General features: G+C 54.0%; 1 protein-coding gene across 1 annotated transcript in view; it reads right to left on the bottom strand.

The window, feature by feature from the left end:
- Nucleotides 1–23,221, bottom strand: part of LOC115548982 (filamin-A) — a 39,605-nt gene that overhangs the window by 1,571 nt on the left and 14,813 nt on the right. The window contains 59 exon segments of the mRNA XM_075074209.1: nucleotides 56–253; nucleotides 369–539; nucleotides 542–586; nucleotides 1,357–1,431; nucleotides 1,434–1,532; nucleotides 2,592–2,724; nucleotides 3,607–3,722; nucleotides 4,258–4,395; nucleotides 4,491–4,757; nucleotides 5,578–5,700; nucleotides 5,785–5,937; nucleotides 6,442–6,645; nucleotides 6,931–7,092; nucleotides 7,391–7,564; nucleotides 7,946–8,074; nucleotides 8,292–8,432; nucleotides 8,573–8,672; nucleotides 9,665–9,739; nucleotides 9,933–10,180; nucleotides 11,473–11,500; nucleotides 11,502–11,555; nucleotides 11,558–11,668; nucleotides 11,790–11,825; nucleotides 11,828–11,948; nucleotides 12,612–12,645; nucleotides 12,648–12,704; nucleotides 12,707–12,735; nucleotides 13,159–13,344; nucleotides 13,545–13,603; nucleotides 13,606–13,698; nucleotides 13,701–13,713; nucleotides 13,820–13,857; nucleotides 13,860–13,897; nucleotides 13,900–13,983; nucleotides 14,345–14,471; nucleotides 14,474–14,521; nucleotides 14,971–15,174; nucleotides 15,176–15,229; nucleotides 15,231–15,283; nucleotides 15,286–15,307; nucleotides 15,424–15,492; nucleotides 15,494–15,517; nucleotides 15,519–15,575; nucleotides 15,712–15,824; nucleotides 15,960–16,077; nucleotides 16,173–16,342; nucleotides 16,661–16,751; nucleotides 16,915–17,075; nucleotides 17,544–17,667; nucleotides 17,774–17,917; nucleotides 18,089–18,202; nucleotides 18,387–18,583; nucleotides 19,110–19,246; nucleotides 19,366–19,492; nucleotides 20,638–20,775; nucleotides 22,415–22,460; nucleotides 22,462–22,616; nucleotides 22,803–22,965; nucleotides 23,122–23,199. Coding sequence (XP_074930310.1) covers nucleotides 56–253; nucleotides 369–539; nucleotides 542–586; nucleotides 1,357–1,431; nucleotides 1,434–1,532; nucleotides 2,592–2,724; nucleotides 3,607–3,722; nucleotides 4,258–4,395; nucleotides 4,491–4,757; nucleotides 5,578–5,700; nucleotides 5,785–5,937; nucleotides 6,442–6,645; nucleotides 6,931–7,092; nucleotides 7,391–7,564; nucleotides 7,946–8,074; nucleotides 8,292–8,432; nucleotides 8,573–8,672; nucleotides 9,665–9,739; nucleotides 9,933–10,180; nucleotides 11,473–11,500; nucleotides 11,502–11,555; nucleotides 11,558–11,668; nucleotides 11,790–11,825; nucleotides 11,828–11,948; nucleotides 12,612–12,645; nucleotides 12,648–12,704; nucleotides 12,707–12,735; nucleotides 13,159–13,344; nucleotides 13,545–13,603; nucleotides 13,606–13,698; nucleotides 13,701–13,713; nucleotides 13,820–13,857; nucleotides 13,860–13,897; nucleotides 13,900–13,983; nucleotides 14,345–14,471; nucleotides 14,474–14,521; nucleotides 14,971–15,174; nucleotides 15,176–15,229; nucleotides 15,231–15,283; nucleotides 15,286–15,307; nucleotides 15,424–15,492; nucleotides 15,494–15,517; nucleotides 15,519–15,575; nucleotides 15,712–15,824; nucleotides 15,960–16,077; nucleotides 16,173–16,342; nucleotides 16,661–16,751; nucleotides 16,915–17,075; nucleotides 17,544–17,667; nucleotides 17,774–17,917; nucleotides 18,089–18,202; nucleotides 18,387–18,583; nucleotides 19,110–19,246; nucleotides 19,366–19,492; nucleotides 20,638–20,775; nucleotides 22,415–22,460; nucleotides 22,462–22,616; nucleotides 22,803–22,965; nucleotides 23,122–23,199 — 6,466 coding nt within the window.

Genomic DNA, 23,221 nt, shown 5'->3' with positions numbered 1-23,221 from the left:
AAGAGAAGGGACAGCGGGACTGGGTCTGCACCCGGTCAGGTCCTAGCATGTCTACCTGCTTTGCTGCAGTCCACACTGAAGCTGTTCTTCTGTCCGACGTAGGCCTTGGTGAGCCCGACGCCCTTGGCCACCACCTTGGTGGCGTCCGATTTAGGGGGGACCCCCTGCTGGGTGCCACTGATGGCGCGGGTCACGGGGTCCACCATCACGGAGGAGGTCTCATGCATGCTGTGACTGGACACCAACTTGGAACCTGGAGCATGGGAGTGGGAGAGGGCCGACGTCAGGAGGAGTGGAGAGCTCAGAAACTCCCTACTTAGGAGCAGTCCACGACATTCATGACATTAACAACCAGTGCGAGTCCTCACCGGTGATCTTGGCCTTGAAGGGGCTGCCTCCGATGTGGTAGGGCCCGCCGTATTTGATGGAGATGAGATAGTTGCCAGGGGCCATGGGGGTGTAGGTCACCCGGTAGCCCTCTGAACACTCCACACAGTCCATCTTCACCTTGGAGGGCCCGTCGATCGTCACCGCCAGGCCCCGGGGCCCGCGTTGCTGGTGTTCACCACAAATTCACAAGCAGTGCCTGGAAAAAAAAGTAGAACATGGATAGTTCAATAATGGAGCATGTTAGTCACGAACAGTTTTGAACAAACTGATCAATAAAGTATAGTTCCAATAATGTAGAATATAGTCAATAATGTGTACCTCAACGTCATTCTGTTTTTTTTGCAAAGTACTTATAAGATTAGTGTTTGTTTCTACAAATCGTATTGTATTAGGCGCCTATTATTATTAAAACAAAATTTGGGGCTTTTCGACCTGGACCCTTTTTGCTGATTAGCTCATTTTGTGTGAAGGGAATTCCATTAATCAGCTAAGTATTCAGCCAGAACGGTGCAGCCATAATCGGCAAAAAAACAGGCTGCAATGTAATCTTTTAAGCAATAAGGCCCGTCAACGCCCTTCATTTAAAAGAGCTACACCACTGATGGGCTCAGATGACATAACATTATGGAAAGGATCCCTTCAGAGAAGTACAACTTTCAGCTTGATCTGGTCTGTTAGTTATTGTGTCCAACCGAGTCTCACCCAATGAGCAGAGCTGAGAGCAGTTTGAGGGGTTGGACTACTATGGAAGCTTATGATCATCTAAAGATTCAGGGAAGGAGAGTTGAGCGAAGCCTTTCCTCCAGCCAGACACTGTTGGTCCCATAACAAACGGGATCACGCAAAAAGGTAAAGCAACCAGTTTGACCCGTGTTGGTCCCTCATTGTGAGCAGGCTGAGGGCCCGGTAGGAGCCCAGTAGCAGCCCGGAGGAGCCCGGTAGGAGCCCGGTAGGAGCCAGTCTCACCTGTGGTGCCCCCCTCCAGGCCGGCTCCGTAGGCCGACACCATGCCCGGGTCTCCAGCCTGCCCCGTCTCCCCACGCGGATCTTGAAGGGACTGCCGGGGATGTGGCTGCCGTTGAACTTGACGTCGATGAGATACAGGCCGTTCTCTCTGGGGATAAACCGCACTGCGTACTTATCTGGTAACGGAGAAGAGGAGAAGGGGCTGTCGTTGGTAGTTCTGCACACCAAACGCCTCAGGTTCATTGGAGACCCCACGACCAGGTCACAGAGAGTCAGGGTGGGGGGTCGTTCAGAGAAAGTATGCATGTTGAGTCTTATTAATGTTGCGCAACCTTCATTGGTTAACTTTTTACATCACAACAGACGGCCAACCTGAACACCAAATATGCACACACGGGACCACTGGAACAAGGCTTACAGCCTATAAGACACACTGAGCAGACCTAGAGCCAATGAGAACACCATAGCCAACAAGGCCTCTACTTTGGCATTGGGGCCATTATTCAAATATTGATATTCTGTTTTGAGACCTACCTGACCAACCATCAGAGCTTTACATTCGCTAACAATGTGCTGTGAATCAAATACACAGAAACACATCCAACAGGCTCAAATGAAATCAAATGTCTTCAAAAAAGAAGGTGGCTGGATGTTTGATAGCCTCTTCTCTCAGAGAATAAGAATTAGCCCCCCAGCACCCCCACTCTCAGCGTCCCTGGCCTGACTTTCTAAAATACATGCCGTTGCCACTTTCAGATCAAATTCAATGAATTGATTGAAAGCAATGAAAAGGGACCAAATTGTACGGATCAGTATTTTGCTGGCCATGTCAATATCCATTGGATTTGCAGCCCTTAGTGATGCTATGCAAAGCAAAACAAATGTCCACATTCAAATGGTCACTATACTATACACAGCTCTTCTAATCACAGGCAGATACACCTGTCAATCAGAGTAGTGGTTCAGCAACAAGAAAACAGAAGCCCCCCTGTTTCTTGCAGGGGAACCACCGGGTATACCGATCTGTTTACAAGATAGGTGCACCACGTTTTATATGCAATACATTTCCATTTGTAGAATTCATTATAATCTTTCCATTATTTGACATGAACAATGCATTCATTTCACTCACCGAACACTTTCTGGGAAAGAAGTACGAAACCGAAATTAAAAAGCATGTTGCATAATGAACCCCTTTAGTAGCCACCCCACACCAGCCTGTAACCGCGGGTTACCTTGGTCGATCTCGGTGACGCAGCACTCCTCCAGCGCTCCGGACGGGCTGTGGACCTTGGCGTCGATGACGCCCTTGGCGCCGTTCAGGCTGACGGCGAACGACGCCGGCTGGTTCACCTTCAGGCCCGACTCCTGCTCGACAACACACACTCACACGCTGAACACTAGCACACCCAGACCTCAGAGCGCCTCCACACATCAGAGACTCAGCCTCAACGCAAACGCACCACTGAAACAGGGCCGAGGTCCAGAGACAACGTTCCTTACCTTGCGGTCGCTAGCGGGGCTAAAGAGGGGAGGGCTGGTAGAGAGAGAAAGCCTAAGGAGCCGTTTCAAACATTCTCAGGAAACAATGGATAAATACGCAAAGTTCTTGTGTGTATATGTTGTAACTGCATGTTGACACCATAGGGCCTGTGTATAATGAGTATAGAGTAGTGTGTGTGCATGTTATTACAAGCAGGAGTGATGGTGTGTATCGATACTGCGGGGACAGTTGAGAAGAAGAAAAAAAAATGAAGAAACAGCCCATGTTAGACCTCTTTAACCCTGTAGCGCCTGGCTGCTTGATTAAGACGGTCTGTTGCCAGCCTTTAGAACGCGGCACGAGAAACACACACAGTCCTTCAATATCCCAGAAGCCTTTTCACCTCCCAACAATGCAGCAGCAGCAGCTCGTTTCTGTAGTCCCCCAAACCCTTTGGATGCACCATCATAGTCATAATAATCATAATTATAATAATAATTATGACAATTATAATAATAGTCATGTATCCGCCATGCCTAATACTACCCTGAAGTCAATTTAAACCAGCCCTGAGGCATCTGCTTCAGGGCCTTGGCTCTCTCTCTCTGTGTACTGATGTTCTGGGGACCCATCTCAAGCCCTAGACGTTAGCCTAGCCCCACGATGACTCCGCTCGGAGCTCCCTGCTCCAGCTGCTGCACTGTAGGTGGTGCGCCGCGGCCCGGTTGCTGCGCTCTTGGACATGTGTGTGTGTCTCAGAGCCTCACCTGAAGACTGGCAACAGTGAGGCGGCGGGCGTCGTCCGAGGGCGAGGCCACAGGCACCACAAAGGGGCTGTCGGGGATGTGCTCGTCGTTGAAGCGGATGGACACCTCGTAGTCACCTGCAGGGGGCGCCAGAGTGGTAAAGAACCCGGACCGCTCATGACATAAAACGGCGCAGATGGGGGGTTACATCTTGTATTAACTCATCTCTTTCCTTAAAAAAAACTCTCCTTCCCCTGTTGCTGCAGTTAACTAGTCTGATACCAAGTTCAAATGGAAAGGTGTTCACACTCAACTCAAACCAGAATCAATATTGTAAATAAGACAGTTCTTAATGTTTTATCTGGAAAAAAAAAAAGGAAAAAAGAAAATGGTTAATCTTTCTTCAGTTGTTACTCAAGTTACACGATGAGTAAGCTTAATACTTTCAGAGATGTTTCAGGGCCAATCAGATGTTATCTCTAATGCCTGAGGCCATGAATACAGAGCAGTAGCATTGAGGGGTGTGGATCCATAAGCCAAAGGAGATGCCACCAACAGGGATGTTAAGGACAGTGAACATTCCATGACAATCATAGGAATGACGTCAGGCCCCAGGAACACAGGACGAGACATGACCCCCGCAGAGCCTGCCGACTGGGCCTCAGCTCTCACCAGGTTCCTGCACGATGTAGGACACTCCGCTGGAGCCGTCTTTGCGGTCCTCGAAGGCGATCTCCGCCTTGCTGGGCCCCTCCACCGCGATGCTGAGCCCCCCGGCGCCCGCCTCTCTGGTCCAGATGCTGAACTCGGCTGCACACACACACACACACACACGTCACCGTTATGTCACCGTCACTGCATGACTGGCACTGAGGCTGATCCTGTCATCCATCGAGCACACACACCTGGTACCCCAGCCTCGGCTCGCTCCAGACCCGGGCCCCCGGCCCGCACCTTGTGGGCGCCCCCCTCTCCCAGGGGCCCCACGGTGAACTGGAAGGGGCTGCCGGGCACGTGGGAGCCGTTGTACTTGACGCACACCGTGTGCACGCCGGTCTCCGTGGGCACGAAGCGGATGCAGTAGGTGTTGTTCTCCCCCTCCATGATGTCCGCCTTGTGCACCTGTCCCGAGGGACTGGTCACCTGCGCCGTCATGTCGGCTATGCTGATCTCTGGGGAGAGAGGAGGTACCCGGACACAGGGGTCACTCAATGGGCATCGGCCACGCAGCAAACACCGGTTTACATTAAAGGTCCCACTGTATGAAAATGTCACTTCATGAGGTTTTCTAACTTCAATATGAGGCTAGAAATGGCGTTGGGTGTAAAGCGAGCACTAGGTATCCTGCTCCGCCTTTGAAAAGGCCGTTCCCCTTTCAAATGTGGCCCCATATGTCGTCATAAGGGGCCAGGTTACCACCCTTTCGCTGCCTTGCGTTACACACACTGTAACGCAAGGCAGCGAAAATGTTGTACTCTTCTTTGTTATTTGGATAACCTTTCTGCTGTTGGTGTTTTGGCGCATAACACGTCGGGTTCTCTGGGATCTTTAACTGGACATGAATCGCAATGGAATCAAATCTGACATGTTTGCTGGTATGTTTTAAATGTCAAATGCGCAGATAATAAACGTGATTTAGTAGATACATTTTTTAGCAGAGCAAATTACAAGTTTGGCTGAGAGCAATATAATCATAATTTAAGCTGCTACAAAACATTGTCTGTTTAACCTAAATTAAAAACAACTTTAAATGATCTGCAAGTAGATGCAAAAATCGGCCACAACCACCAGTTATCTTCTACCATCCCAGACCACTAAGCTAGAGAACCACTAGAGAATTCAAACCTGCAAAAGGTTTGATTGGTCAAGTCAATGGATGGTTGGTCGTTACATTTACATTTAAGGCATTTAGCAGACGCTTTTATCCAAATAGCAGTCATCCAATAGCATGCATCGGACCAGGGCGTCTCTTCACACGGACTGAGAGCTGACCTGGGATCTTGAGGCTGAGGTCACACTGGCTGCCCACGTTGGCTACCGATGCCGCTCTCCTCTTCCTCGTGATGCTCTCCTTCATCCGGCCCTCGCCCGTCACCTTGACTGTGAACGCACTTCCTACACACGCCAAAGAGAAAGGGGTTCAGGCTCATGGAGACGTGCTACGGGGGTCTTCATGGGGGATGTGGGGTGGAGGCCTACCTGGAACATGCTGGTCTGCGAACTTGATGTTGATGATGTAGTTCCCCGGCTCGGTGGGGCAGTAGGTCACCTTGCAGGTCCCGTCCTCCTGGTCCTCCGTGTTGATGTCCACCTTACTGGGGCCCTCGATGGACAGACTCAGACCCCCGTAGCCTAACACACACACAAACACACACACCATGAACCACTTCTCATAGTACATGACCAACCCTCCCACAGATGTTGCTGTCTAGGCTGAAGTCATTCAAAACAGCTTGCGTTTGATTAGTTATTTACATTGAAGGCAGCCCACTGGCAAATAAAAGGACCCCAAAGGTGTGATGCCATTCACACGAAATACTCCTAGCCTATTACAGAAACCACAAGTAAGTGTTTTAACAAAGAGAGTCCTAAATGAGGCTTGTGTTTGAGATGCAGCCACTGAGCCGGCCCAGTGGAGCTGCCGCAAACCACTGGTCTCAATGGTTTGAACTACTTCTGAACAATGTGACTTTATACATTTTCAGAAAGTATAATTTGGTGCAAATTAAATAAATAATAAATGAGGGTATAAAGATGGCAAATGGCAAAACCCTGCAAATAAAAGACAGAAGACCTGTAAATAAAAGGATACACACACACACACACACACACACACACACACACATGGACACACACCTGCGTTGCGCGTGTCGATGATGAACTGGGCGGGCTCGAAGGTGCGGGCCTCGCTCAGGCCCTGGCCGCTGACGCGCACGCGGCTGGCGTCGCCGATCTCCGACTGGCTGATCATCACGGCGATGGGACTGCTCGGGATGTGGCGGCCGTTCTTCTTGATGTTCACCAGGTGCTCGCCGATCTCCTTGGGGAAGAACGAGATGCCTGGCGGGGAAGGACGGGAACCACTGCTTTAAAAGAGAACTCGATCTACAGTGGCCTGGCCCAGCCGTCACAGTGTCGGACAGACGACAATACAGTCTGAAGGAGGTCTGTTAATGTCAAACAGAACACCACCTCCAACGCAGAAACATTTAGTGGCACTAAGGAGCCGACCGCGAGCCAACAATGCAAGTATAGGACGTCAAACATACACGGGTACTAGTCGGCCCCCTTTACTGGTCATGGATCCTCCTCCCTTGCACCGTGGTTGCCGTGGGTTACACTCACCAACGTGTCCGTCACGGAGCATCTTCAGCAGGCAGGGCTCCTCGCGGCCAGAGGGCGTGGTCAGAGATGCCGTCAGCTGACTCAGGTCCAGGTCGCCGATGTCCAACGGGATGTCAGCGGACGAGCCCACCTTCAGTTGAGACATCCTCAAGGAATCGTCACCTAGGATACACGGAGGGAGGGGGGGTGAAGAACAGGCATGGCGTCAGCAAGCGCGAGAAGATGGTTCTTCTCTCCTTGACCGAGGTTCTCTGGCCTCTCGCAGTCTCTTAAAGTGCACTTCTCAAAATGTATTTGATTGTCAACCGTCTCGTCACCCTCTCTGCTACTAATTTATATTCTTTAAAAATGTTTCAAAGGGGTTAAAGTGTCATTGAGCATCTATAAAAGCTCAATAAACAATAGGATTAGGTGTCCAATGGTTTTGCGTCCAGAGCAGCGGTCTTCCAGAAGCCCTTACCAGTGATCCTGGCGGCGAAGGGGCTCCCGGGGATGTGCTTGTCGTTGTACTTCACCAGGATGCTGTAGTCTCCCGGCAGGACGGGCAGGTAGGACACAGTGCAGGTCCCGTCCTGGTTGTCCACGCAGCTGATGTCTGCCTTGGATGGCCCCTCGATGGCCAGGGACAGCCCACCTGGAGAGGCCAACACACCGCTCAGAGGGGTGGGGGTCGCTTTCTATTCAGGGTTTCTAGGGTCTTTTGCCGTTTCATGTCCCCCCCCCCCCCAACGCAACCATCCAACCTTTCCTTCAGAAATTGTTGACGCTTTATTACAGAGTGAGATAGAGAGGAAGGTATCGGAGATAGTGGGAAGGACATGCAGCAAATGACCACGGGCAGGAATCAAACCGGGTCTTTGCGATCTGGACTGAGCCTATGTGGTACGCGCTCTACCAGATAAGCCCTGTATGAAGAAGTGCGTGGCGTTCTACGATAACCCGAGTTGGCCTTGGGGAGAGCGGCTGCGTAGACGTGTGAAACACAGGAGAACACGTGAGGACGCCGCGGGCCTACCCTCTCCTGCGTCCTTGGTGTTGACCGTGAAGACGGCGGGCTTGTTGACCGTCCCGTGGATGAGGCCCGGGCCGTAGGCGCTGACGTTGCCGCTGTTCATGTAGTCGACGTAGAACTGCAGCGGGCTCCCTGGGAGGGGGGGGGGGGGGAGAGAGTAACAGAGTGACAGAGTCAGTAAGAGAAAGACTTTTGCTCCTTTTGACTGGCCTCCTGTCATTATTGCCTTTCCTGTACGCTGGTAACTGCCATGATACACAATAAGATGCCGGATTTCACCGCCACAGGTCTAGGAGCACGTTCCTTTCCAGTCTTTTATCTCTATTTGAAGGGCTACTCCAGGTCTTACCGGGGATGTGGATCCCGTCGTACTTGATGTCCATCTCATGAAGCCCGGCCTCCACCGGGGCGTACTTCACAGTGACCGTGCCGTCCTTGTTGTCGGCGATGTCGGGCTTGGCCACCTTGCCGGACGGCATGCGGACGTCTCCTAACCGGGGAGGGAAGACAGACAGGTGGACGGCGTCAGAGGAGTGGCAGCTGTACCTCATCATGCAAGACGTCCAGTAAACCGTTGTATACTGTCGTATACTGTACGCCTGTACGCCGCGCTGGCGCGCCCAGACCCACCGGTGATCTCTCCCTTCTGGATGGTGAAGGGGATGACCAGGTCGAAGGGCCTCAGGCCGGCCACATCCATGCCATTCATGCCCAGGGGTCGGTCGGTGGCCTGGGGGGGGGGGGGGGGCACAGGGTAGCACCGTCAGCACAGGACACGTTTCAGGGGGGAGTTAGCAGGGGGGTGGGTGTGAGGGGGGGGGGGGAGACAGAGGGAGGCAGGGATGGCTGAGAGGATGACGGCTGATGGGAAGGCCTTGAGCTGGCCAAAATAAACTGCTGGAAACACCCAATGATGCCAGGGAGATGGATGAACTGAGGAGAGGAGGTGAGGATGACCACGGAATGGATGGTTGATGATCATGACGGCATGGACACAAAACAATGAGGGGGAGTTATATTGGGATAGGAAAAGACGAGAGAGAGGGGCGGAGACATGACTACATGAAGGCACGAGGTTTAGGGGAGGATGACCAATAAAGGACTGAGAAAAGCACTCAGCAGACACATGGAAGCCATTTTGTAAAATGCAGAGCGCCTGGACTGCCTACATTCATGATTGACAAAATGGCCACAGTTTCTTCCTATACGGGTACACCTGCGAGTTCACATGAAGCATTTATACAATGTAGGGCTGCACAGTAAAAAAAAAACACTATGAACATTCAATTGACATTGTCCTTGTTGCTTTAAAAACATCGCCTCCAAGTGCACTTAAAGTGCAATATTTAGCACCATCGCTACATTAACTAAAGTTTGTCCCACTTTGCTGTGCAGCCCTTCATCAGTGCCACGCCTCATGTTCAGACGAGGAGGAGGAGGAAGAGGAGAGGAAGAGGAAGAGGAAGAGGAAGAGGAAGAGGGAGAGGAATGAATGAATGAATGGAGGTGATGAAGGAGGAGCAATCATCTCAGAGATTGACACCTGCGATGAGAGAGAATGGATGACGTCAGACTTGGGTTAATAGCCCTGAGAAAGGAGGGGGGGAGGGGGGGGGGGCAGGGGAGGGTCTCGGGGACACCAGCAGCGGTAGGTTGGATGAGCATGACGGAGGGGTGGACATGGGGGAGAGGGGGGGGGGGGGGATGCGGAGGTCTAGGTACCCAGGATTGTGGAACGTAGTACTGGGGCATTTGGCTCGTCTGAATGCACTGGTCTGACGGAGCACCTTCCAGCGCCTGGGAGGGGAGGTCCAAGTGAAGGATGATGGGAAATAAATAGAGTGGTGGTTAATAAACAGTGTGTCACCCAGCAACCTCAGCAGGAACCTTGGAAGGGGGCTGTGGGGGATGTGTGTGTGTGTGTGTGTTGGCATGCGTGTCTGTGAGCGCGTTTGTCGGCGTGCGTCGGTTGCGGTTCTCCGGGACTCACCGTCACTTGGAAGGGGCTGTTGGGGATGTGCTCGCCGCCGAAGCGCACGCAGATCACGTACTCCCCGGGCTGCGGCGCCGTGTAGAAGATGTCGAAGGTGCCGTCCTCGTTCTCCACCACGTCCACGTCCAGCTCCACCCCCTCCGGCGTGCACACGCTGCACGTCACCTTGCCCTTCCCCGCCGCCTTGGCGTCCACCGTGATCACCGTCTGCTCTCCGATCTGGATGGTGGGCCCCACGCCCGCGCCTGGGGGGGGGGGGGAACGCAGTCTGTCTCTGAAGGGCTCAGGGCGTGGTCACGCAGACGCACACGCTCTCTCACATCCGTACACATTCATTAATACACATCATTCCCCACTGACACACAGACAGACAGACCCACCATGCACATTCCATGACCAGGAGCCCGGAGGGAGTCATCATGACTGTTATGTGTTACTTGTGTTACTTGCTACCACGTTAATTGTAAATCATCTGTTATTTAGGCGACGTCATCAACTACCACGAAGCTAGATTAGCAAGACTGCAGTTCCACCATGCCATCAGTCTAGTTAGTGCATTCGTCTAGCCTCGTCACTGGACTACGAGAGGCTGCCTTAGGAAAGAGGATCTATGGGGAGTTAGGGTCCAACTATGGGGAATAACCCGGTAAGGTGGCGCAATGCCCTGCATGCTGAGAGAGAGAGAAAGAGAGAGAGACAACGGGCTCTGCTGTAGAAGGTGCTTCATCGAGGGGCTTACCCAGGCCGTGACCGCCAATCGAGACTGAGGGAGAGACCGGTGAGAAGCAAGGGGGTGAGAAAAATATGAGTGACACTTAAAAGACAGTCCGGTAGGGCGTGGGGGGGGGGGTGTTTGTGTGGGCAGGGGGCCAAAAAAAAATGGTGATGGGGATGTGAAGCAGGGGAGTGGTGTGTGGGTTTAGGTCTGTATGCATGTGTGCATACATGCACACATGCACCCACGCACCCACACGTGTATGCGCGTGTGCGCGTCAGGGCTGTGCTTCAGCAGATGTGTGGGCTTGGAGGCCGTTGTGTGGGGGTGAGGAGCACAGCGAGAGAGACAACAGTCTGGTGAGTGTAGTACACAGCCCTTTGCCTAACATATACAAAGAACATGATCAATATCAACTGTACAAACTGGTGCATCGTGAGGAAACTCATTTCATTCGGTTTCTCAACACCTTAACTACACTCATCTCCAACATAGAAGTTTGCTCAGAGCTCCAGCCGTCCTTCTGGGGTTGACTACCACAGAACCCCGCCCGTGAGGAGGGGGCGTGGCACAGCGTTTTCCCTGGGGTGTGATGACTACACACTTCCAGTCCAACCTCCAGGGCAGAGCGAGGTTTCAGAGGAAGGCGTGTTGCTACAGGGGCCGGCCCTCTACCACAAGAAGGGACTGAAACCTCCCGACTGTCGGCGGAGGAGGGACAGATGGGCAACAAGGCCGTCTTTATAGTCCTCAGTCCTCCCCCACTGATGATCGTGACCCCCATGATCCCCCCCCCCACCCCGGTTCCCCTCGCGTCCCTACCTGTGACGCTGCACTTGCTGGCGTCCCCCGGTGGGCAGGGCGCGGATGCGATAGGGCGAGTAGGGGATCTCGTCCCCGCCGCTTACTTGATGAGAATGGTTTTGTAGCGGCCCGTCATGTCCGGGACGTAGGACACAAGGTAAGTCCCGTCCTGTTGTCCCGGATGTTGGCCTTCTTGGGCTTGCCCTCTCGGGTCCTGGGAGGATGGGGATGGGGGGGGGGGGGGGGGGGGGGGGGGGGGAGGTTGGTGTTAGCGGGGTTAGCGTCATGCTAGCTTCATGCTAGCAGGCGGCGTACGTAGGGGCCACCGTCCTCACCGTGATCTGCACGGCCAGCAGGCCCCTCTCCGGCGTCACTTGGCGTCGATGGTGAACTCGACGGGCAGCGAGGCGGGCACCCCGGTGGTGTTGAGGCCCGGCCCGCTGGCACGCACCTTGCTGGCGTCGTGGGTGGGCAGCACCTTCACCTTGTAGGGGTTGGGAGGGGGGGGGAGTTAACCACGACACTGGTTCATACGTCTGCATGGATTGGAACAGGGCCCACTGATGTGCAGTTCTATCTGCTCTGGGATTTTTACAGAGATACTTTTTCTTATTTATATTCCATTTCTACTCTTTGTCCCACTAATTCTTGTGGCGGTCGTGGCACGTGGTGTGTAGTGCGTGTGTTCGTGTGTGCCTATCCTGTGCGTGCGTGTCTCTCTTGTGCGCTGTGTTTGTGTTTCTGCTCCTTGTGGCGGCGGGGGCACGTGTGTGTGTGCGTGTGTGTGTGTGTGTGTGTGTGTCTCTTTGTGTTTGTTTGTGTTTCTGCTCCTTGTGGCGGCAGGGCACGTGTGTGTGTGCGTGTGTGTGTCTCTCCCGTGTGTGTGTGTCTCTCTTTGTGTTTGTTTGTGTTTCTGCTCCTTGTGGCGGCAGGGCACGTGTGTGTGTGCGTGTGTGTGTGTGCGTTCTCTCCCGTGCTGTGCGTGTCTCTCTTGTGTGTGTGTTTGTGTTTTCTGCCCTTGTGGCGGCGGGGAACGTGTGTGCGTGTGTGTGTCTCTCCGTGCGTCGCCTCTCCCGTGCGTGCCTCTCTTGTGTGTGTGTTTGTCGTTTCTGCTCCTTGTGGCGGCGGGGCATGTGTGTGTGTGTGCGTGCTGATACCTGCGGGGGATCTCCTCATCGGCATAGAGCACGTGATGGAGTACCGGGCCCCCTCCTTTGTGGGGACGTAGTTGACGGTGTGAGTCTGGTCCCATTATCCACCAGCTCTACGGGCTCCACAGACCTACACACACACACACACAAGAGAGTCATCAACCCACACACACACACGAGAGTCATCAACCACACACACACACACACACGAGAGTCATCAACCACACACACACACACACACGAGTCATCAACCACACACACACACACGAGAGTCATCAACCACACACACACACACGAGAGTCATCAACCACACACACACACACGAGAGTCATCAACCACACACACACACACGAGAGTCATCAACCACACACACACACACACACACGAGAGTCATCAACCACACACACACACACACACACACACACACACACACACACACACACACCACACACACACACCACACACACACACACACACACACACACACACACACACACACCACACACACACCACACACACACACACACACACACACAGGGGTGTCCTGTGGGACCCCCCCCTGCGGGGGCCCTTACCCTTGGGTCCCTGCACGCGGACCTGTAGTGGGGCCACGCCCGCCTTGGAGGCGGTCCACGGTGAAGGCCTGGGCACGTTGGCCCTGACGTTGGCCCCCAGGCCGGGCCCCTGGCACTTCACCTTGGTGCTGTCCACCGTGTCGCTGACCGGCACCGAGACACGGGCTCCCTGTGGACACAGAGGGGGGGGGGGGCAGGGGGGGGCTTCAGATAGAGGTCATGTGGTCTCCTACACCAATACCTGTTGTTTATTGTTCACTCTTCACCTCACCTACTCTCCTATCCCACTAAAGGGACGGAGAACATTCACTGTCTGAGGACAGTCCTTTCCCTCAACTACACCAGCGCCGTGTCAGAGAGCAGCCTACCGGTAATGGGCTGGCCGCCGTAGGTGATGTTCAGGTTGTAGGTGCCCGCCTCGTATAGGGGATGTACTCCACGCTGCAGCTGCCGTCCTGTTATCGAGTGCACGACATCTTGGCCTCCGAGGGCCCCTCCACGGCCAGGCCGAAGCCCCCCCGGTGCCCGCCCCGCTGAGGAACACACACACACATGGTCAACGACACACCCTGGGCTCCGCTCTCCCACTCTGACGTCTGAGGAGGGGAACGGGGGGGGGGGGGGGACGGGGGTCTTTACCGGGTCTCCACGGTGAACTTGTTGGCCCTTGTTGGTGATGCCCCCCCTTCAGCCCCGGGCCGTGCACACGCACGCGCCCGGGTCACAGCCCTCCGAGACCGCCACGCGGAACGGGCTCTTGGGAACCGGACTGCTGTCGTAGGCCACCTCCACGCTGTGGGGTCCTGGGGGAACACAGTCACTGCATTAAGCCTGCTCAGGGGCCCCTCTGGGTCCTGGGGAACACAGTCACTGCATTAAGCCCTGCTCAGGGGCCCCCTCTGGGTCCTGGGGAACACAGTCACTGCATTAAGCCCTGCTCAGGGGCCCCTCTGGGTTCCTGGGGATCAGAGTCACTGCATCTAAGCTGCTCAGGGGCCTAAGTCAGCTCAGGGGCCTCTAAGCAGGTGGCAACCTACTCTGAGGGGCTGTATAATCACCCTCCTTGTAGGGGGAGTACTACTCACCCTCCTTGTAGGGGGAGTACTACTCACCCTCCTAGTAGGGGCTGTACTACTCTACCTCCTCAGGGGGTGTACTACTCACCCTCCTCGTAGGGCGTGTACTCTACACTGTAGGTCCCGTCTCCCAGGTCCCTGACCAGGGCGTCCGTCCGGCTGCTGATGGGTGCTGATCAGGGTCTTGATTGGTCGCCGCCCACCTCTCTGCGTGATGCGCACGGGCGTCCACCGTGAAGTCTGTGGTGGCCTCGCGGAACACGCCCTAGACAGCAGAGCGGGGGGGAGGTGTCAGGGGGGGAGGTTTCCGGGAGGGTGAGAACGCTTCAGAGCAGATGTAGCGAGTGTGCGAGATGTAGATTCTGCTGGCCACTGAAAACGAGCAGAGCATCAGGTAAACGCCAAGAAGGGTCAAACCTAGATTCATTCATCGTTATGAAAAAATGTGGAACCAGACCGTTAGCTAGGACAATGCTACCAAGAGATAGCGGACATCCTGGCTTCCTCCTAGCCAAGTGTGGAGGTGTCCCATAGCTAGACACCGCACCCACGAGCTTCTTCCCCTTCCCCCGTCCGGGCACAAATGGGGGTAACTGACTGAACTAAACCTAACCTAAAAGACACTACAGCTCTCCGGTTTGCCCGGATTAGAACGGCGTGAGGAGAATCACTGTTCACACCGCATGACGCACAGAACAGACCCGACAGGACGACCCCGTTCCAACTGGTACCTTTGCCCTCGACTCCGGGCCCGAAGACGCGCACGCCGCTGGCGTCCACGGCCGGCTCCACGTTGAGGCGCGCGGGGAAGTTTGGCACGTCCTGGCCCCCGTAGCGGATGGTCAGCGTGTAGGAGCCCGGGTAGAGCGGGATGTAGGTGATGGTGTAGGTCCCGTCCACGTTGTCCTGGATGTGGACCCTCCGCCTCGGTGCCGCTGTCGGAGATGATCTCGATGGTCAGCTCGGCAGGCCCAGGCGTTGGTACAGTCCACCACGAACTCCCCCGTCTCCCCCACCTTGGCCCGTCCAGGCCTGGGCCGGAGCAGCGCACCTGAGGGAGAGGCCGTCGTTAGAACCAGACCGCAAGACCACCAGGACGACACAGGGGGTCCGGGGGGTTCAAGGACTGAAGGAGGGCCCCCGTAGAGCCAGGGAGGAGGGGGGCACCTTGGAAGGGTCTGTGGACGGGTAGGCGGTGGGCTTGAAGGGTGAGCCGGGGATGGGAGCTCCGTCGTAGGGTCAGCTCCACCTGGTACGGCCCCCTGCTCCCGGGGGATGAACTTCACCTGGCTGGTCTCCGGGCTCAGGCCTGGCTCCACCTGCAGCACACATCAGACGGAACCACGGCTTTCACTCATCACCACACAGACAACGTTCATGGCTGTAATACTAATCCTGAAAGACACAAGAATGATTCAGTGTTGGGCCGGGTGTGATCCGGGGACCAGTGCTCACCTTGCTGGCCACAGGCTTTCCTGCAGGCCCGGTCACCTTGGCGGCGACCTTGCCCTGGCCGCCGGCGCCCTTGGACTTCACAGTCACCTCCTGGTCCTTGCCCACGGTCATGTCTGCGAGATCACACAGGGGAGGGTCACACAGAGATCAGAGAGACATGTGAAGCTGTGCTGGGCAAAGCTCCTCTGTGGTCAGCGCACCCCCCCCCCCCCCCCCCCCCCACGCCCCCCTCTCACAGGATGACTCACTGTTGCCGAGGCCGGTGACCTGGATCTTGCTGAGGTCCAGCGAGGGCACCACGCCCACGCTGAAGGGGCTCTTGGGGATGTTGTCTCCTCCGTAGGTCACAGCCAGCCCTAGAGCACCCTGGGCGGGGGGGGGGGGGGGAGACCGTCGTTAGGTATAACACTGTCTGCTGGACGGGGGGGGGACGAGGTGTGTGTTTCGCTGTGTGCGCTCACCTGCTGCACAGGCGTGTACTTCACAGTGTGCGTGTTGTCGTGGTTGTTGATGATCTCAAAGTCCTTGACGGCCTCGGCTTTGGTCGGCCCGCTGAAGGCCACGTCCAGCTTGGCCTTGCCGGCGCCCTTGGTGTTGACCGTGAAGTGGGTCGGCTTGTTCAGATCCACACCTGACACACACACACACACACACACACACACACACACACACACACACACACACCACACACACACACACACACACACACACACACACACACACACACACACACACACACACACACACACACACCATAGTTAGTGCAAAAATAGGCTGTGCCTCTTCTGTTGATATGCCCTCCGTCCTGCGGAGCTCGGGTTGATGTCCCAGTGAAGCCCGCAGCACGTCAGAGTAGTCCAACAGTGGCTCAGACTAATGAGTGTTGGTGGTACTGAGCCCCTGTGGAGGAGAACAGTGCTGCACCGAGGAGGGGGGGGGGGGCTCTCACCACTGCGGCTGAGTCCGGGCCCCTCCGCCTTCACCTTGCTGGCGTCGTGGGACGGGTCCACCTTGATCCTGATGGGGGTCATCGGGATGGCCTGGGAACACAGGAACAGGGGCCTGATCACCCAGAACACTATATAACGGACAACTACAACACATTGACTTCATTGACCTGCACATAGGACCCATTGTGTGTGATCCCCACACACAATTTGTGTGACACACACACACACACACACACACTCTTGCCCCACCCACCTGGTCGGCGAAGAGCACCATGATGGTGTAGCTGCCGGCGCCGGGCGGTGTGTACTTGACGGTGAAGGTGTCGTTGTCGTTGCGGATGATGTCGAAGTCGATGTCCGCCTCGGCCGGGCCCACCACTCCGGGAGCACACTTGATCCCGATGCTGATGTCCCCTAGATTTAACACGAGACCATGTTGGTCCAATCCCTACCGTCCAATAGCTTTGCCCAATCAACAATAATGTGGAATACTTTGATGTGTTTTCCTACATTTAGAACCAACCTGCATGCACGCAAACATAGTGGCAGGTCAATACACATAGACTATATACATGCTCCATTTGGTAAGAGGGCCAACCCAATGTCTGCAGTCTACATGTAGACTGAGCCATACATGGAGACCATCTTCAATGACCTCTACATGTAAACTAGCGGTCAAACCCCACTCACTGTCAGACGATGAGTGGGGTTTGATTATTATTATTTGATTATGTTTGTCATTGTGTACCGTTGAGCCGTCGGCTCAACGGTACACAATGACGAACATAATCAAATAATAATAATCAATCCCCACTCATCAAACTCATCAAATAATCTTAGTAGACACTCTCATCCTTTGTGGTCCACCCTAGAGACGCCCACCTTGGCCGGCTTCGGCGCAGTCCACCGTGAAGTAGGTGGGCTCGAAGGCCTTGAGGCCGGTCTTGGCCACTCCCGGTCCAGACACCTTCACCTTGTTGGGGTGGCAGCCGGCGCCGATGGTCATCTGTCCCAACATGAACACAACGCAGCCCGGTTAAGAGAGGGAGGGGGGGGGGGGGGGGGGGGGGGGGGGGAGGACGCCGTACGGTTCAGTGGTGCTGAGCGCTCACCCTGAAGGGGCTGTCCGGGATGTTGATCCCGCCCCAGGAGACCATCACCGTGTGCTTCAGGGCCTTGCGGGGGGTGTAGGTGCAGGCGTACGTCCCGTTGCCGTTGTCCTTCATCTGGACATCCACGGGGGTCCCTTCCCCGTCCTGTGGGCACCAGAGGAACAACAGATGGGTTTTAATTAGGGCCGTCAAGCGATTAAAATATTTAATCGCGATTAAAATATTTAATCGCCATTAATCGCATTCTTTTTATTCTATTTTTTATATTTTATTGATTTATTGACCCCCCCCCCCCAACCCCAGACCCGCTCGTACCTGAGCCACGATCTTCAGGGGCGCTTTGCCTCCCAGCTTGGCGTCGACGGTGAACTCTGTGGGTTTCCCCACAGCCAGCCCAGTGCTCTGCAGACCGGGACCGAAGGCCTTCACCTGCGCAGCCACAAAAATCAGGAACCACATACACTGACGAGGGCACCTCGGCAGGGTTCAGCGCTCTCGTAACCGCGTGCATGTTGCAACGATTCCCCATCTGTTAAATGTTTGTGGGTGCATGCATGCGTGTTCACTCTCTACTAGCGAGGTGTGTGCGTGTTGGACGTGCCGACGCTCGCACCTTGTCGGGGTAGAAGTCTTTCGCCGGCGGGTTGACGATTTCCGCCATGAAGGGCGAGTGCTGGATGTCCTCGCTGTTGCAGAGCACGTGCACGGCGTACTCGCCGGCCTCCGTGGGCCAGTAGCGCACGTCGCACGAGCCGTCGCCCTTGTCGTCACACTCGATCTTGGCCTGGGAGGGCCCCTCCACGGAGAAGCCTGGAGGACAGCGGGCCGTCAGACGGTCTGATGGGCGAACAGCTCCAACACAGCTAGCACAGCCTGCCCAGCACACCAGGCTAGCACAGCTAATCCAGCTAACCCAGCTAGCACAGCTTACCCAGCTAGCAAGGCTAACCCAGCTAAACTAACCCAGCTAAGCTAACCCAGCTCACCCAGCTAAGCTAACCCAGCTCACCCATCTTAGCTAACCCAGTTTAGCTAGCCCAGCTTACCCAGCTCGTTTGTAAATAGAGTAGAACCTCAACTCTCTAAACTTGTGAGCCGGTGCTCCCCCCCCCCCCCCAACCTGTCCGTCATTCAATAGATGGTGGACAACATGCTTGGTCGCACTGATGACAAAGTGTGGCGCTCATTTTAGTGGTTGCATCAATATTCCTGTTTCTGTCTCTAGCCAGGCTTGATAAACAACACTGATTGATGGGGCCTGTAAACGTCCTCCCAGAGGGGGCCCTCGTGGCCGTCGTCCCCCCTCAGTGTGTGCGTGGGGAGGTGCGTCCCTCACCCAGCGTGCCCACGTTGTCGCCGACCGCCTCCACCACAAAGTCAGCCGACTTCCCGACCACGCCTCCGTCCAGCCCGGGGCCCCAGGCCCGCACCTTCTGCTGCCCCGCCTCCGCCCCGATCTTCACCTCGATGGGGCTGGGGAGAGCAGACCGCGTCACTCAGAGCAACAGGGTCTGTCTGTCTGTCTGTCTGTCTGTCTGTCTGTCTTCAACAATGCTGGTCCCGGTTGGTTAAGGGTCGCTAAAGGTGTGTACCTGCGAGGGATGTGCTGTCCGCCCCAGGTGATGGTGATGCTGTAGGTCCCGGGGTTGGTGGGGTAGTAGTCGAAGCCATACACTCCGTCTCCAAGATCCTTCCTCTTGCACGGCTCCTCAAGACCCTCTGCAACACATTGACATGTTAACTCTGTGTCCAAACAAGACATGTTAACTCTGTGTCCAAACCGACATGTTAACTCTGTGTCCAAACAGACATGTTAACTCTGTGTCCAAACAGACATGTTAACTCTGTGTCCAAACAGACATGTTAACTCTGTGTCCAAACAAGACATGTGAGCGCCACTGTGTCCAAACAGACATGTTAACTCTGTGTCCAAACAAGACATGTGAGCGCCACTGTGTCCAAACAGACATGTTAACTCTGTGTCCAAACAAGACATGTTAACTCTGTGTCCAAACCGACATGTTAACTCTGTGTCCAAACAGACATGTTAACTCTGTGTCCAAACAAGACATGTGAGCGCCACTGTGTCCAAACAGACATGTTAACACTGTGTTCAAACAGACATGTTAGCTCCACTGTGTCCAAACAGACATGTTAGCGCCACTGTGTCCAACGAGACATTGCAACACTATGTCCAAACCGACATGTTAACGCTGTGTCCAAACAGACATGTTAGCGCTGTGTCCAAACAGACATGTTAGCGCCACTGTGTCCAAACAGAATTGTTAGCGCCACTGTGTCCAAACAGACGTGTTAACGCTGTGTCCAAAAAAGTGTTTTTGTAGAACTAGTTCCTGTTGTAATGGTGAACAATTGCAAGACATGTTAACAACACAAGTCAACAACGGTAAATAAAAGCATCATTTAAATATCATCAGATTGGGTTCAGATTGTGAGAGGAGAGAGGGGAAGATGGTGATGGAGAATACAGCGGGGAACAGAGCTCTGCTATTGGTTGATACAGCGGGGAACAGAGCTCTGCTATTGGTTGGTACAGCGGGGAACAGAGCTCTGCTATTGGTTGATACAGCGGGGAACAGAGCTCTGCTATTGGTTGATACAGCGGGGAACAGAGCTCTGCTATTGGTTGATACAGCGGGGAACAGAGCTCTGCTATTGGTTGATACAGCGGGGAACAGAGCTCTGCTATTGGTTGGTACAGCGGGGAACAGAGCTCTGCTATTGGTTGGTACAGCGGGGAACAGAGCTCTGCTATTGGTTGGTACAGCGGGGAACAGAGCTCTGCTATTGGTTGGTACAGCGGGGAACAGAGCTCCGCTATTGGTCCGAGCGGCCTCACTCACTGGGGCCCTTGATGGTGACCTTGAGCTCCCCGGTGCCTGCTCCCTTGGTGTAGACCTTGAAGTCGGCCGTCTCCTTCACCCTGAGGCCCTTGGGCTGCAGCCCGCGGCCCTTGGCCCTGCACAGGCTAGGGTTACAGGCTGAAACAGGCGGAAACAAGAGCGTTAGCCACAGAGGAGCACGAGGCGTCGGCGGGCTGGCAAAACGGGTGACACTTCTGACTGCAAGATGTCAACCACATGTGACAGCTGTGGTTTCAGTGGAGAGGACAGGAATGAGGCGGGGGGGAACCGATACAGAAACACTACCCATCTGCAGCTCGGAAGAACTGAGCACTCAACAGCTCCTTTTAGACACTGAGTTATCGCTGCAGGAAGCAATGTGACAACGCCTGATATTAATAATGTGAAATTGGAAAAGCTGAGTCATTGGGGCCCAACTCTGGACACCCCAATGCTCAGGATACTGAGAAGCGTTCCTTCATAGAATACCGTTTTCACAGTTAACTTTCTTCATTACTTAACATAGATACAGTCAACACTGTATTGTAACTGGCGTCAACACTGTATTCTATATTCACCATATCTATATGTCTGCAGTGCATTACACACACATAAAACTAAATTTGACATTACCACCGTGCTGAACATTTTGATTATAAAAACTAAAACCAAATCACAGGAGTACTTTAATGTACTGCCAGTTAGGGCAAGTATTTCCATATGCAGCTTTAGGACTCAAAATAAGGAAACACAGCACTCGGGATGTTTGAGTCAGCCTCCTTGTTGGGGCAAGATGACAGACAACTGCAACCAAGGGAAGTTAGTCAGGTAGAGACATGACACACACACACACACACACACACACACACACACACACACACACACACACACACACACACACACACACACCACACACACACACACACACACACACACACACACACAGACAGACAGACAGACAGACATAGTGGGTACCCAAGAGAGATCCCAGGAAACAGGAAATGACAGCAGAAGGAAGAGGCGGCTCCGGAGAGAGAGGAGATACCACCAGGCATCTATGGGGAGCAGGAGGTGGGGGGGGGGGGGGGGGGGGTTGGCAGAGTAGAAGAGTAGAAGGCATAAAGAGCAGACAAAGAATCCAGTTAAGTGAAAGGAAACAGAGGACACACAACCACTTACCACTTGAGACGCATGGGAGAAGTAAGTAAAGTTGTAAAATTATAATTCTTCTTTTTGATCAGTATAAAAAAGCAGGATTGTAAAAACAAAAATCTATTATGAACCAAAAACTGCAATTCAACTGCAGAAAAGATACCAAACAAATACGATACCAATAACATAACAATTACAAAGTCTGGATCTGATTGGCACCGATTAGTGACCAGGAAAAATGGGGACCTGGCATTAGATTGAGTAAAACTTAACTTTTAATAGTCATCTACATTTCTCCAGAGGAGGTAGAATTTAATAGTGGGGTACTTTAAATTTCCATCTTTACTCTTTCGTTGTATTTCACAACCATCATGCCATTCCACATTCCTTCCTTCTCTCCCCGATATTAAACCCCCCTTTCATCCGTTTCCTGTTTGGAAACCATTAGGGCCAGACAAAATAAAGGGTTTATCTTCCTCTCGATAAAGTGAAGCTGCTCTCAAAGCCCTAGCAGTAGTAGTAGTCCGGTTCTTTCCTAGTATTCCCCACTCCTAGGACATGCCACCTTACTTCTGAACTCGCCCCCCCCCTCCCTCCCTCCCTCCCTCCCTGTCTACTCCTTCACCTTCTCCCACGGTGACAGTGAAGGGGCTCTTGCTGATGGCCCCCCCCGGCGAAGGTGACGTAGACGATGTGCTGGCCCTCCTGGGTGGGCTTGTATGTGCAGCGGTAGCTGCTGTTGCCCTTGTCCTCGATGGTGCACTCCACCGTGTTCTTCTTACCGGTGGGGTCCATGATCACCACCTCCACCTCCCCAACACCAGCGCCTGGAGGAGGAGTGGTGATGGAGCAACGCAAGGGTTGGAAGGGAAAGGACCAGGGGAGAGAACGTTTTGGACAGATAATGCATTGAACTGCGGTTCTTCTGAATAAAAGGGTCTTCTGAATCGACATCGAATAAAAAATTCAAGTTGCAACTACTGAGTTGCACCAGTCGGGCACATCACACCGACCTGCGGTGTAAACGTCAAAGTAGGTGGCCTTGTTTGCGATGTTTCCCGTCAGCTCCAGGCCAGGTCCCTGGGCGGTGGCCTTGGTGGAGTCTCCCTGGGCCATGCCAACCTCAACCTCAAAGGGGCTCTTGGAGATGTGCTGTCCTGCAAACAGCACCGTGACCTAGCGCAGCAGGGAGGATGAGTTACTGTCCAGAGAGCCAGAGCTCCCTGCCTGGTCAGCTTGGATACCAGGGAGAGCTCATATATCTGTGGGCAAACACATCCTCAAAGGGGCTACCAATAGGACTGCATAACGTAGGAACTCAAAAAAAAGTACCTTGTGCATTCCAGTGACTTTGGGAATGTAGAATACGGAGTAGGTGCGGTTCTTATCGTTGTTGGCCGTCACTTTAGCCTGAAGGACAAACAAAAAAAAA

This window comes from Gadus morhua, chromosome 1 (genome assembly GCF_902167405.1).
Source record: "Gadus morhua chromosome 1, gadMor3.0, whole genome shotgun sequence".
NCBI classification, from domain to species: Eukaryota; Metazoa; Chordata; class Actinopteri; order Gadiformes; family Gadidae; genus Gadus; species Gadus morhua.
This window is presented reverse-complemented; position numbering and strand designations above follow the sequence as displayed.